Source organism: Leucoraja erinacea, chromosome 1 (genome assembly GCF_028641065.1).
Source record: "Leucoraja erinacea ecotype New England chromosome 1, Leri_hhj_1, whole genome shotgun sequence".
Lineage (NCBI taxonomy): Eukaryota > Metazoa > Chordata > Chondrichthyes > Rajiformes > Rajidae > Leucoraja > Leucoraja erinaceus.
In genome coordinates this window covers 42,105,849-42,123,609 of record NC_073377.1, presented here as the reverse complement: position 1 = coordinate 42,123,609, position 17,761 = coordinate 42,105,849, and the positions used below count along the sequence as shown (strand labels likewise).

At 40.0% G+C, this 17,761-nt stretch overlaps 1 protein-coding gene across 1 annotated transcript in view; it reads right to left on the bottom strand.

Moving 5' to 3' along the window:
• epg5 (ectopic P-granules autophagy protein 5 homolog (C. elegans)) overlaps positions 1–17,761 on the bottom strand; it is a 129,716-nt gene that overhangs the window by 32,998 nt on the left and 78,957 nt on the right. Inside the window, 5 exon segments of the mRNA XM_055633414.1 lie at positions 2,757–2,970; positions 5,904–6,098; positions 15,871–16,027; positions 16,484–16,626; positions 17,220–17,385. Of these exon segments, the coding sequence (XP_055489389.1) occupies positions 2,757–2,970; positions 5,904–6,098; positions 15,871–16,027; positions 16,484–16,626; positions 17,220–17,385 (875 nt within the window).

Below are 17,761 nucleotides of genomic sequence, written 5' to 3'. Positions count from 1 at the left end.
TAGGAGGCTGCAAGGTGACGGATAGGTTGGGTGAGTGGCATGGGAGATGCAGTATAATGTGGATAAATGTGAGGTTATCCACTTTGGTGGCAAAAACAGGAAAGTAGACTATTATCTGAATGGTGGCCGACTAGGAAAAGGGGAGATGCAACGAGACCTGGGTGTCATGGTACACCAGTCATTGAAAGTAGGCATGCAGGTGCAGCAGGCAGTGAAGAAAGCAAATGGAATGTTAGCATTCATAGCAAAAGGATTTGAGTATAGGAGCAGGGAGGTTCTACTGCAGTTGTACAGGGTCTTGGTGTGACCACAACTGGAGTATTGCATACAGTTTTGGTCTCCTAATCTGAAGAAAGACATTCTTGCCATAGAGGGAGTACAGTGAAGGTTCACCAGACTGATTCCTGGGATGGCAGGACTTTCATATGAAGAAAGACTGGATAGACTCGGCTTGTACACGCTAGAATTTAGAAGATTGAGGGGGGGGGATCATATAAAAACTTACAAAATTCTTAAGGGGTTGGACAGGCTAGATGCAGGAAGATTATTCCCGATGTTGAGGAAGTCCAGAATTAAAGGTCACAGTTTAAGGATAAGTGGGAAGTCTTTTAGGACCGAGACGAGAAAATCTTTTTTTACACAGAGAGTGGTGAATCTGTGGAATTCTCTGCCACAGAAGGTAGCTGAGGCCAGTTCATTGGCTATATTTAAGAGGGAGTTAGATGTGGCCCTCGTGGCTAAAGGGATCAGAGGGTATGGAGAGAAGGCAGGGATGGGATACTGAGTTGGATGATCAGCCATGATCATATTGAACGGTGGTGCAGGCTCGAAGGGCCGAATGGCCTACTCCTGCACATATTTTCTAAGTTTCTATGTTTACATGCCCAGCTGCTCCAGTCTCTCAGCATATGACAGTCCCGCCATCCAGGGAATTAACCTTGTAAACCTGTGCTGCACTCCCTCAATAGCAAGAATGTCCTTCCTCAATTTAGGGGACCAAATCTGCACACAATACTACAGGTGTGGTCTCCCAAGGGCCCCGTACAACTGCAGAATGACCTCTTTGCTCCTATATTTGATTCCTCTTGTTATAAAGGCCAACATGCCATTCGCTTTCTTCACTGCCTGCTGTACCTGCATGCTTACTTTCAAAGACTGATGTACAAGGACCCCCAGATTCCGTTGTACTTCCCCTTTTCCCAATTTGACGCCATTTAGATAGTAATCTGCCTTCCTGTTTTTGCTATCAAAGTGGATAACCTCACATTTATCCGCATTAAACTTCATCTGCCATGCATCTGCCCACTCCCCCAACCTGTCCAAGTCACCCTGCATTCTCATAGCATCCTCCTCACAGTTCACACTGCCACCCAGCTTTGTGTCATCTGCAAATTTGCTAATGTTACTTCATCCAAATCATTGATGTATATTGTAAATAGCTGCGGTCCCAGCACCAAGCCTTGCGGTACCCCACTAGTCATTGCCTGCCATTCTGAAAGGAACCCGTTAATCCCTACTCTTTGTTTCCTATCTGCCAATCACTTCTCTATCCATGTCAGCACTCTACCCCCAATACCATGTGCCCTAATTTTGCCCACTAATCTTCTATGTGGGACCTTATCAAATGCTATCTGAAAGTCCAGGTACACTACATCCACTGGCTCTTCCTTGTTCATTTTCCTTGTTACATCTTCAAACAATTCCAGAAGATTAGTCAAGCATGATTTCCCCTTCATAAATCCATGCTGACTCGGACCGATCCTGTTACTGTTATCCAAATGTGCGGCTATCTCATCTTTTATCAATCTCATCTCATCTAAATAGATTTCCAAATAGATTTCACAAATACCAGGAGTTTATCTTATTATAGTCAAGTTTATTGTTCACCTTGAGAAAAATCTATTAAAAAACAAACAAATACGTGTGCTTGGATGGTGGTTGTTGAAGTTTCCTTCAGGCAGTAGGGGAGAAGAGAGGGGAAATTAACTATTAGGACATGCTAAGAAGAATTCCTGGCTATCTAAAACTTGGATAGGGCTGAGGCATAACAATACAGTGGATATCCCTCAAAAACAACATTAATATGTGCACAATATTCCATTCTTTCCTTTAGCAATCAATTGAATTTCACTGGCGTTATGTGATTGTTGAAATGAAAACCATCAACGTTCAGCCATTTGAAGTCTCAAACTGAAGCAGAATCCAGTGTGTGCAAAACCTATTAAGATAATTAGTGGCGAGTGTATAACAGTGATCCATGGAGTCCAATGAGGAGGCTCAGGACAACACTAAGGAAACAATCAGTCAGACACAAGACGAATCAGTGACATCACTGAATGCAATGGAAGCTCCAAGCCTGAGAATTAAGGCAAAGGGAAATGTATTTTTCATTTCATTTTTTTCCTATAATTTAGAGTTCTATTTATTTTAAAGTTTTTTTACGTGTTTTCCAAGGAAATCTCTGCTCTGCTTCCAGCCCATGTATTTACAAGCCCGTGGGGATGGCATGCAGTGATTCAGTTTGGTGATCCAAGTCCAGCAATATCCAACTAAAACCACCCGAATAATAGCATTCCACATAGCAACAAAATCTTAGTCACATTCCAAAAAAGCTTATTTTGGCAGCAATACCATGAAGATGTACAATTAAGTCAATCAACAAATATATTTTGATTTTGACATGTAAACTGGGTAAGTATATATCATTAACATTTTACAAAAACATGACTAAAATTGAAATTTGTATGACATCTTACTTTGCATCAGAAGTCTGAGAAAGTCACTGTAGTGATCTGGGAACTGATATTGCAGAATGTGCATCCAGTGTTTACAAAGAACATTAAAAGCCATCTGGATTTCTTCCTCAGGTTGAAGGCCACACAACGTAAGGCCTAAATGAATCAATTCTAATAATTGTGTTCGTTCATTCATAGTTGGCTTGTTGGAATTCAACCATAATATTAGATCAAACTGCAATATAAAAAGTAAAACCAACATTTTTCTTGACCAATCCTATAGATATCATAATTCTTGATTGAATTTGGTGTTGCATTTTGCTATGTCAAACCAGGGCAGAATTTGCACAGTAAATAACAGAGCACCGCAGATTGTTGCAGAACACAGACGTCCTGGAATACACGAGCATAGTTCCCTAAAAGTGGTGACTCACGTCAACAATTCGGTGAAGAAGGCATTTGGCATGCTTGCCTTCATTGAGAAGGGTATTGAGTATAAAAGTTGGGACATCACCATGCAGTTGTACAAGTCGTCGGTGAAAGTTCACTTGGAGTATTGTATGCAGTTCTGGTCACCCAGCTATTGGAAAGATGTCATTAAGTTAGAAAGCGTGCAGAAGAGATTCACCAGGTTGTTATCTGGGCTTGTGAGATTGAGTTATGGGGAGAAATTGGATAGGCTGGGACTTTTTTCTTCTTTGGAGCACAGGCGGCTGAGGGGGTGATCTTAATGGGAGGAACAAGATCACGAGGGACATGGATAAAGTGAATCCTCTAGGAAGCTATAGAAGTGAATACAATTACAATTTTTAAAAGACAATTAGACATATAAAAGGAAAGGAAGGTTTTAGAGGGCTATGGGTCAAATGCAGGCAAATGGGACCAGCCCAGTATGCCAACTTGTTCAGCATGAACAGAGAGCCGATGTCAATGCTGTATAGCTCTGTGACTATGAATATATACACCCGCATTTGGTTGTATACGACTATAATTCCAGTCAATATCTTTTTAGGGGAAAACAACTATTGGTCATGGAAATGGTATATTACCTAGAGTTGGCATTACACATCATGGGAAGGCCAACTTTTCCAAACTATTTATTGTATTATGCATAAAATGATTTGGATATAACCATTTTTACGGGGTCAAAATCCAATCATTTCCTTTTTCGCATCATCAATGTGAAGCAGAAGCTTAATGAGGATAACAGATGGAATGGAAAGTTGGCACATTGTGACATAAATCAAACAAGAACAGTTGCTTTCCCATCAAAGAAACTAAAACACATTGTAATAGACTGCCATTTGGTGGGAACTAACAACCATCTTAGCATTTTGTTTATGATGAAGCACTACATAAAAACAAGGCTGGAGAGAACAGCAGGTACCTCTGTAATGAGGTTTAGATCGCGGTAGCTAACACTTTAAAAAACTGGCAGTCCAATATAGGAGAGAAAATTAAAACAAAGCTACTGCCACATCACACAATGGGTGGTGGGTTTATGGAACGAGCTGCCTGAGGAGGTAGTTGACGCTGAGACAATCCCATCGTTTAAGAAATAGTTAGACAAGTACGTGGATAGGACAGGTTTGGAGGGATATGGACCAAGCGCAAGCAAGTGGGACTAGTGTAGCTGGGACATTGTTTGCCAGTGTGGGCGAATTGGTCCGAAGGGCCTGTTTCCACACTGTATCACTCTATGACTATCTGCTGAATGAAAAACTGGGTGTTTGCCTATCGTGTTAACTTCAACATTTGGACCTCAAAGGTGCAGAACGCCCAGATAGAAGATGAGTTTCTATTTCTCAGACTTCGTTGACATGCATGAAGCAGCAAACAAGGGTAAGGGGATCACTTTCAGGTTGAGGACCTGTAACCAGTGGAGTACCACAGGGATCAGTACCAAGACTGCATTGTTTACAATACATATTAAATGGAGGAAAGAAGCAAATGTGAGACAGACCTTTTGCAAACAACACAAAAATAAGTGGAAAGGACTTGTTGTAAGTTGCAAAGTGGATACAATGGTTTAGAGAGACATAAATAGGTTAAGTGAGAAGCCAACAAATGAGCAAATAAAGTATAATGCAGGAAAATGTGAAGTTCATTTTGAAAGGAAGACGAAAAGAACAGATTATTCAAACTGAAATATTGCACAGTAAACTGGGGATCCTTGTGCACAAAGCACAAAAACTTAGCACACAAGTGCAGTAGGTAATTGGGAAGGCAAATAGCAGTTTGGGATTTATTTCAAGAAGGTTGAAAAATAAAAGTAGTATGGTCTTCTTACAACTGTACAAGGATGTGATTGACCTATGGATGTACTGTGAATAATTTGTTCCCTATTTAAGCCAATATATTTATTTATCAGAGGTGGTTTTGGTATAGGTCACCAGAATGACGCCAGGTATGGAGAGGTTGTCCTACAAGGAAAGATTAAATAGGCTGGAACTCTACTCATTGGAGTAGAATGGTGCCTCATTGTAAGATATACGATTCTTAAAGAGCTGGACAGGGTAAATACTGAGAGGATACGCCCTCTCATGGCGGAATCCAGAACTACAGTGAATGGTCTCAGAAAAAAAGGTTGCTCATTTAAGAATGAAAAAAGGTTGCGAACCATTGGAACTTTTGCCACAGTAATTCGCAAGATTTTGTTTATTCAGATTTCTACTCAGTGAGGTAATCAATGTTTATGGTGAAAGGGCAAGAAAGTGGATAAATGGATGTTTACAGCATCTGTACAGAAAAGCAGAGTTACCATCTGACATTATTTCTCATTGCTGAAATGTTCCCCCTTTCAGAGATGATGCCTGACCTGCGGTATACATCATCCATAAGGTTACTTTAATAACATCTACGTTTTCTCTGATTTCTATGACTGTGAAAGATCACCACAACTCTCTGATGGTGCAAAAACACACCATTCTTTTGTGGATGTATAATTTGGTTGGGTGTGAAATGCAATTCTTGAATTCCATACAGTAAAAAATGATGAAATTGGGTAAAAGAGAACATACAAGAGAACATTGAAAGCTGCAACATAACTGAATTTGCGTTTCTCAACTTATTACACGTTTTGACTCAATAAAGACACACAGCTGAATTATTAATGGAAAATGTATAACTGGTTCAATTTCAGTAGCACGTAATAGAAAAATTAATTACCTTTGTTAATAACATAAAGATGATGTCACCATTTTCTGTGTGGAGTACTTTGACAACTTTGCTATAAAGAATGACATATTCATCTGGAGAGATATTTGGATTGAAGTACGGTGACAAAAGATTGCACAGTCTTCTATTCTCAAGAACCTTTTTCAATATAGTTTTGCTTTCTGTTTTAGCACAGCCAAGAAAAACCTGATAATTAAAAAATATTCAATGGTAACGTTAGTTCTTAGTTCAAAAGTCAGATATTTTATTGTATTGATTTAATCAAATAGCTAAACAAATCCCTGATCCAGGGACATCTGGATGGAGAAACTCCTGAGAATTTATTGGAGAGAAATCCTTGCTCTATGTTTCTTATGGCAGTAGATGAAAAAGAACTGTTGGACATTGTTAAAACATATAAAAACAAAATGTCTACTGATTTCATCGACATTGACATGTCGTTAGTTAAGATGGTCATTGAGGGGATTTCCAAACCTTTAACATTCATCTTTCCAAACCAGTACTTTTCCAATCAAAATGAAAATAGCAAAAGTCATACCAATATACAAAACTGGGAACAAGCATCATTTCACAAACTATAGACCTGTTTCTTTACTCCCTCAATTCTCCAAAATACTAGAAAAAATGTTCAACAATAGACTAAACATATTTGTAGAAAAGCATAAATTAATCACTGAAAGTCAATATGGATTCAGATCAAACAGATCAACATCACCTGCAATAATAGAATCAATTGAAGATATCACAAACGCTATTGACAATAAACTATATGCAGCTGGGATATTTATTGACATAAAGAAAGCATTTGATACGATCAATCATGATATTTTATTAAAAAAATTAGAAAGGTATGGCATCAGAGGTCTAGTACTAGATTGGATAAAAAGCTATTTAAGTAACAGGCAACAGTTTGTGAGGCTGGGTAGCTACAGTTCTACATGTTTGGACATTGCTTGTGGTGTCCCCCAGGGGTCAGTGTTGGGCCCAAAACTATTCATCGTGTATGTAAACAACATTTGTAATGTGTCCAATGCCTTGAGGCTGGTCTTGTTTGCAGACGGCACAAATATTTTTTGTTCTGGGGAGAATGTAAAACAATTACTGGACAAAATAACAAAAGAAATGGGCAAACTGAAAACATGATTTGACAGGAACAAAATATCATTAAACTTGAGCAAAACCAAAATAATGTTATTTGGTAATTGCAGAGCAATTACACAAGCAAATATAAAGATAAATGGGGTTGAAATTGAACGAGTTCATGAAAATAAATTTCTTGGGGTTATAATGGATGATAGAATCAGCTGGAAATCACACATTAAACATGTACAATCCAAACTGTCAAAAAGCATTTCTGTATTACAGAAAGTTAAGCAGGTTCTGGATCACAAATCACTCCGCATTCTCTACTGTTCACTAATCTTACCCTATGTAAATTACTGTGCAGAAGTCTGGGGCAATAACTATAAAAGTTCGCTACATTCATTAACTATTCTTCAAAAAAGAGTAATACGTATTATTCACAATGTCAGGTATCTGGGTCACCCTTGTTATCCACAGATGCACTACCTTCCCAGATTTATTCTTTTGCCAAACTGGGATGAACAATTGTTGTAGTTCATCCATGCAGTCTTTAAATGCCTTCCATTGCATATCCACCGTCAACCCTTTAAGAATCAATTGCCAGTCTATCTTGGCCAATTCATACCCCCCTCATACCCTCAAAGTTACCTTTCTTTAAGTTCAGAACCCTTGTTTCTGAATTATGTCACTCTCCATCCTAATGAAGAACTCAACCATATTATGGTCACTTGCCCAAGGGGCCATGCACAACAAGACTGCAAACTAACCCTTCCTCATTACTCAATACCCAGTCTAGAATAGCCTGCTCTCTCGTTGGTTCCTCTACATGTTGGTTTAGAAAACTATCCCGCATACATTCCAAGAAATTCTCTTCCTCAGCACCCCTACCAATTTGATTCATCCAATCTATATGTAGATTGAAGTTACCCATTATAACTGTTTTACCTCTGCTGCACGCATTTCTAATTTCCTGTTTGATGCCATCCCCAAGTCCATTACCACTGTTAGGTGGTCTGTACACAACTCCCACTAGCGTTTTCTGCCCCTTAGTGTTTCGCAGCTCTACCCATATCGATTCCACATCCTCCAAGCTAATGTCCTTCCTTTCTATTGCATTAATCTCCTCTCTAACCAGCAACGCTACCCCACCTCCTTTTCCTTTCTGTCTATCCCACCTGAATATTGAATATCCCTGGATGTTCAGCTCCCAGCCTTGGTCACCCTGGAGCCATGTCTCTGTGATCCCAACTATATCAAAGTCATTAATAGCTATCTGCACATTCAACTCATCCACCTTATTACGAATGCTTACGAATCTTTGCCCTGGATGTGTCTGCTTGCCCCTTTTACTTTTCACCTTGCTACCTATTGCTTTGACCCTCATTTTACACCCCTCTGTCTCTCTGCTCACACATTTAAGAAACCCTTTCCCTTTAACTCCATCCTCGACTATCCCATTTGACACCCCACCCTCCTTATTCAGTTTAAAGCCACCCGTGTAGCAGTGGCAACCTGCCTGCCAGAATGCTGGTCCCCCACCTGTTAAGATGCAATCCATCCCTTTTGTACAGTTCCCCCTTACTCGAAAACAGAGCCCAGTGATCTAAGAATCTAAATCCCTGCCCCGTGCACCAGTTCCACAGCCACACATTCAGGTCCCATATCTCCCTGTTCCTGCTCTCGCCAGCACGAGGAACTGGAAGCAAACCGGAGGTAACAACCCTAGAGGTCCTGCTTTTCAGCATTTTTCCGAGCTCTCTAAAGAGACGCTGCAGAATATTCATCCCCTTCTTTCCGACATCATTTGTGCCGACATGCACTACCACTTCCGGATGTTCACCTTCGCCCACTGTTCACCTTCGCCCTTGAGGATTTTCTGCACTCTGTCCGTGACATCCTGGATCCTGGCACCGGGAAGGCAGCACACCATCCTCGAATTCCGTCTGTTGCCGCAGAAACCCCTGTCCGTACCTCTCACAATGTAGTCTCAAACTACAACGGCGTTGCCTGACGTTGGCCTCTTTGGTTTTGGCTCAACAGCCCTTTTTGCTTTGCAAGCCAGTCAGCCGCTCAGTGAAATACCGTCTTCTGTCCCGACAGCTTCTAAGTGGGTGAACCTGTTCACAAGAGGTACAACACCCGGGGACGTTTGCATTCCATGCTTCCCTCCCTTTCTCACCGTTTCTCGGATGAACCTGAGGTCATCCACTTGCTTCTCCATTTCCCCAACACGGTCCTTCAGGTGCTGTACCTGGATGCACTTCTCACATTTGTAGCAGCCAGAGGCACCAGCAGAGTCCTTAGCCTCCAACATACTGCAAGTATCACACTGAATCAGCTTTCCTGACATCTCCTTCTTTCGTCTCTCCCTCTCCAGCGTTTTGCGTAGCCTCCTCGCCGAAGACCCTTGAGCCAAAGACTCACACTTTTTTCACAGGGCACTTCCTCACAAGGCCGCTCCCTCACTGCCGTTCCCTAAGAGCTGCCTTGCTTATATTGACTGATAAATTGCTTAATTTACCAATTTACAAACCAAATTCCTCAGTTTTAAACTGTTTTCCCCCTCTGACTCGCTTCTAACTCTCCTCCCACTCGGGCTAGAGCCAATCAGTGTTTTCTCCTGCTTCTCTTTGTTGCTGTTGCTTCCAAATCCACGGGAGCTCTGAGATGTTGCTATCTTATCTGCTTCCACCACCTCATCTGGCAGCACATTCCTGGGACCTAATACAAGTCTGTGCAAAATAAACTTGCCTCACAAATTTATTTTAAATTTCCGACTCTCACTTTAAATCTATTCCCTCTCGTATTTCACATTTGCACCCTGGAAAAAGATGTGTGTTTGTCACCCTATTTATGCTTCTCATAATTTTATAAACATCTGCCAGGGTGCCCCTCAATCTCTGATGCTGCAGAGAAAACAATCTAAGATTGAACGACCTCTTCTTATAGCTAAAGGTAGATACAAAATGCTGGAGTAACTCAGCGGGACAGGCAGCATATCCGAAGAGAAGGAATGGGTGACATTTCGTGTCGAGACCCTTTTTCAGACTTCTTATAGCTAATGCTCTAATGCTCTAATGCTGGTCAACCTCTTTTGCATTAATTATGGACAATTATGGACAATGACTAATTAAGAATTATTTTTAAAACTTTAAAAAAGATCTAAAAGAAACAAAAGTACTCTTGAAACTACTAAGTACATGGACTTCAACATGTGCGGCTTGACCAAATACGATGTTACATAGCAGTCAACAATTATTTTCTGTTGAGTTGAGTTGAATGATAATTACTCACTCTCATACCAGATTCAGTTCTCTTGTGGTTCCACCTGGTGGTCAGACCACTTGTTGTTGAACCCTCGTCAGCTGAATGGGGACTGTCACGTGACAGGCTTTGAGAGGCACGTGACGTCATGAGTTAAGGGAAGTGTCCTGCTATATCAGCAGAATCTTACCTCGAGATCATCAGTTTGATTTTGGGTTGACGGGCGCCGGAGAGGCGGGGAGCCGCCGGAGGGAAAAAAGACAGAGCTGTTAGAAGCAGACAGAACAGCAGTTGGAGTAGTAGGGAGATATTGTATCGGGGTATCGGCCGACGGCCTGTATAGGTCCGGTAAACGGTGCTCTGGCACTATTCCCTGCTGTTACAAAATGATAGGAGAGAGTGGGTCTAGTGGTATGGAGGCCAGTGGAAGAGAGGATAACGAAGAAAGTGTTGAGAAGGAGTGGGAAACTGTGGGAGCACGGGGTAGTCCCAGGAAGAGCAGCCGTAAAAGAAGGAAAAACAATACTGGTGGATCGGAGAGTGAAGACAAGGAACCAGAAAAGGAAATTTCGTTAAATGTAGTGGTGAGGTTTGAAGGAGAAGGAGGAGTAAAGAAGATAGAGCCATTGAAGCTGACAAAAATAATCAGAGCCCAGGTTGGGGAAGTAAAGTATGCAAGAGTGCTGGAAGATGGAAACATGCTAATAGGGTGCAACAGTGAGGCTCAAGTTGAAAAGGCAATGAAAATGAACAAGATTGACAAAACAAAAATAATCAAAGTAGTGAGAGTGGGAGAACGGAGGAGGGCAGGGTGTAAAGGGGTTATCTATGGAATCTCTCTCAAAGTTAATATGAGTGAACTGGTTCAGGAACTCAGGAAGAGATGTGAATTAATTATGAATGCCAAAAGAATGACCAAAGGAGCAAAGAAAGAGGAAACTGAGTCAGTTCTGGTCGAATTCAAGACAGAATCCCTTCCAAAAGTGGTCCATTTTGGATTCATGCGATATAGCGTAAGAGAGTACATACCCAAACCAATGAGGTGCTTCAAATGTCAGAAATTTGGGCATATAGCTAAAATGTGCAAGGGGGCGAGGAAATGCGCAAGGTGTAGTGGGGACCATGAATATGGTCAGTGTGGAGAGGGGGTCAGACCAAAGTGCTGTAATTGTGGAGGAGAGCATAGTGTGGCTTACTGGGGATGTGAGGTGATGAAACGCGAAGCTGAAGTACAAAACATAAGAGTGAAGGAAAAGGTCTCCTATGCAGAGGCAGCAAAAAGGGCTGACCCTACAAAACAGATGAATGAAAGAAGGATCAGGAGGGAACAAGATATGGGCATAATGGAGACAATAAAAGAAAAAGAAAAGAGTATATGGAAAGAAAAGAAAAACCTGGTTATATTTATAGCAGGAGTAATAAATGCGACAGCAGAAGTAAAATCCAAAACAGAAAGGATCCAAATCATTGTAAAGGCTGCAGTCCACCACTTGGGCATGGCAGGATTGAAGTGGGAGGAAATACATGATGGTCTCAGTATCCAGGCGAGCCAAGAGTCAACATGTGTGGGTTAATAATATTAATGTTAATCCTACAATGGAATGCAAGAAGCTTGTTAGCCAATGGGCAAGACTTTAAGCAATTCATAGACAGTAGGAAGGAAAAACCAGATGTCGTATGTATCCAGGAAACCTGGTTGAAACCAAGTTTAGATTTTGTTCTATATGATTATGTTGCAGTGAGATGTGATAGGGGAAATGGGGGAGGAGGGGGTTGCGCCACTTTCATTAAAAAAGGGATACCATACAGGGTATTAGGAATTGGGCAGGAACAGGAATATGTGGTAATAGAAGTGTGGTCTGAGAGGAGGAAAATAGTGGTAATAAATTACTATAATCCATGTAAGCGATTAGAGGTCAATAAGTTACAGGAAGTAGAAGGCCAGAGCAAATCTAATGTTATTTGGTGTGGGGACTTTAACGCACATAATACATTATGGGGCAGTGGAAAATCAGATAATAATGGACAGGTAATTGAGGAATTATTAAATGATGGTAATCTAGTATGGCTAAATGATGGAAAGAAGACCAGGGTAGATGTTAGGACAGGGAAGGTGTCTGTGTTGGACCTTACACTTGTTTCTAATAGGATTGCTGCTAAATGTAACTGGGAAGTATATGAAAAGGGTACCATAGGAAGTGATCATCATCCTGTGCTATACAAAATAAATATTAATTTAATTATGAGTAAAGAAAACAGAAGTGGACGATGGGTTTTTGGAAAGGCTAATTGGGAGAAATCTAAGGAGGAAAGTGATAAATATGTAAAACCGATACAAGAAGAGACAGATATAGAAAACTTTGAGAATAAAGTGTCAGAAGGTATCAAAAGAGCAGCATTAGTTTCCATACCAAAAAGTAAAGGAAGATCAAAAAGGAAAGCTGTGCCATGGTGGGACAATAAGTGTAAAGAGGCGGTGGTGAATAGAAACAGAGCATTCAGATTATTAAAAAGAACTCATAACTACCAACACATGATTAATTACAAACAGGCTCAGGCAATTGTAAGGAGGACTATAAGACAAACAAACAAAGAGCATACTGGAGGAAGTATTGTGATTCAATTGGAAACACAACACAGGTAGGGGAGATATGGGGGATGATTAAAAAAATGGAAGGTGATAAAAGGGAGTGGAGTTATCCTATTCTAACAAATGGAGATCAAACTGTAGTCTCAAATAAAGACAAAGCAGAACTAATGGTTAACACTTTTAGTAGGGTTCACAGCTCCCACAACTTATCAGATGAAGGAAGAAGAGGTAGGGAAAGAACAAGAGAGGAAAATGTTGAGGCCTTACAAAGGAAAGGTATCACAGAGGACAAGTACAATATTCCATTTAATTTGGGGGAGCTAAAGAGAGCTCTGGCCAAGTGTAAGAACTCAGCCCCAGGGAAGGATGATATTTGTTACATAATGATAAAGCATCTAAGTGAGGAGGGACTCCAAAAGATACTTGCACTATATAACAAGGTGTGGGAAGAAGGGCGAATACCGGAGAGGTGGAAGGAAGCAATCATTGTGCCTATTAGAAAACCAGGGAAAGATGCAAGTAATCCAGTAAATTATAGACCTATAGCCTTAACAGCACACATGTGTAAACTGATGGAAAGAATGGTAAATTAAAGATTAATGCATCTAATGGAAGAAAAAGGTATAGTGGCTAATTATCAGAGTGGATTTAGAAAAGGAAGAGGTACTAATGATCCAGTTCTGTGCTTGGAAGATGATATAAGGAAAGCACGTCAAAAAATAATCTGTAGTTACCATATTTTTTGATGTAGAGAAGGCTTACGATATGTTGTGGAGAGAAGGTCTTCTAATAAAGCTGCATTTAATGGGAGTAGGAGGAAATATTTTTAACTGGATAATGGATTTTCTCAACGGTAGAAGTATACAAGTTAAAATAGGGTCAGACATCTCTAGTAAATGTGTAATCGAGAATGGAACTCCCCAGGGAAGTGCGATAAGCCCGATCCTATTCTCAATCATGATCAATGATATATTTACAAACATTCAACCAGAGATGGGGCGATCGCTCTTTGCACATGATGGCAGCTTATGGAGAAGGGGGAGGAATATAGATTTTATCGTGGAAAAAGTACAGCAAGGGATAGATAGCCCAGGTGGAAGAGTGGGGATGGAAATGGGGTTTTAAATTCTCTATAGAGAAGACAAAGATAATGGTTTTCACAAAGAAAAAAAATTAAAGAGGATGTCCAGTTAAAACTATACGGCAACAATTTGGAAAGAGTAAAAGATTTCCGTTTCCTGGGAGTTCATTTTGACTCCAGATTAACATGGAGGGTCCACATTACAAAAATAATTGAAAAATGCAAAAAAGCCATCAATGTAATGAGATGCTTGGCAGGTTTAGAGTGGGGAGCAGATGTACTATCTCTTAAACATATTTATGTATCACTGATCAGATCCAGACTAGAGTATGGCAGTATAGCTTATGGGTCAGCATCTAAGTCAGTGTTGTCCGAGTTGGACAAAGTCCAAGCAGAAGCTCTAAGAGTCTGTATAGGAGGTGTGCGGACGTCACCTGTATGTGCACTTCAGGTGGAAACTGGGGAGATGCCGTTGAGACTGCGCCGCAGACAACTAATGGCTAATTACTGGTTAAGCCTTAAGGGTCATGGAGAGAACCACCCAACAAAACAGGTAGTATAGGAGTGCTGGGAGAGAGGGGTGGCTCAGTCTGGAATCTTCGGCTGGGTTGGAGGAGTTGTGGCAAGGGACATGGGAGTAGAGGACAAAGAGTTCTGCCCTGCAGTATTGTGGCCATCTGTGCCAATATGGTTACTGAACATCCCAAAAGTTGATCTGGAGATATGGGAGGCAAAAAGGAGGAACAAAAATTCAGACCTAAAGACAGAATATAATAGCCATATAGATAATAGATACAGGGAACACCTCTTAATTTTCACAGATGGATCAAAGGACCCAGTAGCTGAAACAACAGGGGCGGCTGTGGTAGTCCAGGGGATGAATGTTGAGCTTTGCAAAAGAACAAATAACTATTTGACAGTATATACAGTGGAACTGTACGCTATTTTGATGGCAGTTCGGTGGATGGAACAGGTGCAACCATGCAAAGTATTAATATGTAGCGACTCATTATCTGCAATCCAGAGTATTAGGTCTGGTGCATCCCATAGGCGGCCTGACCTAGTGTATGAAATCCTGCTACTATTAAGCCAAGTGACAAGGAGGGGCAGTGACGTGACTTTGTTGTGGGTCCCAGCACACATTGGTGTTCTAGGAAATGAAAAGGTGGATAAATTAGCAAAGGAGGCTTTAAAAAAAAAGAAACATAGAGGTAAACTTACAATTATCCAAATCTGAAGGAAAACACATTGTGTGGAAGAAAATAAATCAGGAATGGCAACAATACTGGGAACAGGAGACAAAGGGGAGACACCTCTATTCGCTACAAAACAGAGTGGGCATTACAGCAAGAAGAGGGGGGAACAGGAGGGAACAGGTAGTATTAGCAAGATTGAGGATAGGACACACTCACCTGAACAGCACATTAAAAATATTGGGAAAACACCCTACTGGGCTGTGTGAGGAATGCCATCAGCCGGAAACAGTTCAGCATGCCCTAATTGCATGTTGGAGATATGAGACAGAAAGAGGAATTATGACCAGTGAAATGAAGAAACTTGGAGTGACAGAAATATCAGTAAAGAACTGTTTTGTCAAGATATCAGAAGGAGAGCGAATCTTAATACAGAAAAAGCTGGAAAAGCTGAACAGGCCAGGTAACATCTGCAGAAAGAGAAGAGGTGAATATTTCATGTCTAGTGGTAGGGTAGGGAAGTTCATCAGAATGGAGAAAAGGTCCCAGATCTAAAATGTTAACTATTTCTCTCCCAACAGATACTGTATGACTTGCTGAGTTTTTTTCCAGCAGTTTGTTTCGATTTCAGATTTCCAGCCTCTGTATTTTGCTTAATTTTCAAACAATAACAAAATGTTAATCAAAATATGATTTATATTTGCTTGTATTAGATACATGTAACATCCAAAGAAATAATATTCATACCTGTCCAAGGATTTCAATGCATGATGTAAAGAACTGTCTTGTTGGTGGATGCCGCTGTGTTTCATCACACACAAAGGAGACAATCTCATAGAACAAGGCAATGCCAACTTTCTGATAACTTTCAGTATGATGGAGTTTGAAGGCATTCACTAAGGCCCTGGAAACAATGATATGTGGCATTTGAAAGTCGCTAAGCAAATAACTAGAAATAAAAACTTTAAAATGTCAAACGTTTTTTATGATTGGCCAGTTGTTAATGTACATTTGTATAAAACATAATTCGAAAAAGCACACATTTTATCCACCCATTGAAAACCTGAGAGTTAATTAGAATGAGTTTTTGCAAATTTAATTAAAATTAAATCCACAATGGGAAAATTGCTTGTCCTGTTGTAAATTTAGATGTCCTTTCTCACCAATGTTGGTGTCATCTATAAACTTACTAACAATGTTAGCTGAATTTTCATTGGAATCGTTAATAGTTTACTCTGCTCCTACTTTGTAATATCCTAATGTTAAGACATTCAAAAATGGTTGAATTCAAGTAAATTTAACATTCTTGCAAATATACAAAACACACTTCTGACAAGAAAGAATATCAGTATACACTTACGTTATTAAGTTCTCCACATATACAGCAGCTTCAGCAATATGTTGAGGAGGAGGATGGGCAACATTGGTTTGCAATTGGCTAGTATCTTTGACTAAAGCACCAATCTGTTGTTTTACAGCATTATCCTCATACAATTGTTTGCACTAAAATTTGAACAGAAATTAATTGATGTCATTTTAATTCTTTTTTCAAGATGGCTTACATAAACCTTTCATTATCTAACTTGCATACATTAGTATACTTCAGTACTTCAGTGTAACTATTGCCATTAATATGCAACAGTTACAAATTACACATAATTTACAGAACTGAATTAGTCCAGCTAGCTCTTCGTGCTCATGCTCAATATGAGACACCATGAACACAGCTCACGCAGTTTGGTCATTTTATCTTTCCATTCCTTTCTCCCTCATTTAATTGCCCCATCAACTATAAAATTAATCGTTTGAAAATGACTATAGAGGGCAAGTGTTCGCTCATGAATTATTATAGGATAAATACACAAAATAAATTATTTCTTCTTTTTCTACTCATTTACTGTGTTCACCATAAAATCATGGCACTCTTTATATTGTATTATCTACAAGTTAATTTGAAATTAATCTGACAAGGTATTTAATTTCTGGCTGAGATAATTGTTGGTATACCCAAGATAGTCATCCTTCCCTCCCTAAAATCTTTACATTTTCATTGTTTAAACTATACACAGCAGGCAGATGGGTAAACAATTGCCGACCTTCACATGGACATTTGTTGCTCCTTGGCAAGTACGATTTGAAGAACTACCTCGGCACTCCAATTTCTTTGTGATCTGTTCCTCTCGATTGCTATATAATTTAGGTAATGTTTCCAAAAGCTCACTGTCGAGAGCTACTTGCTGGGATTCCCATTGGGCAGCAATTCTGAAAAATACAATTATTCCATTTTTCTCCACAATTCACAAATAAGGATGAAACTTTGTGCTAATATTAGCAACATTTGAGGAGTTGCATTAGAGAAGTGAAACTTACTTTATGTACAGAAATGTTACCTTTAAAAACGTGTGCTTGAATAAGAAAAAAAATGCCTCTGCTGTTGGAAAGTATGGTAATCAGTTGGAAGAGTTGGTATTTAGCTTTATAATATAAAGGAAATAATAATAAGAGTTTCAGAAATAGATACATACCTAGAACAAAATGGTCGGTTGAAAATAGGGCAAGGGGTGGTTTCATGAAAAAGGGCTGAAGAAATCAAATTAGGAGATGGTACTTGAGAAATATTAACAAGGGCGCTCACACG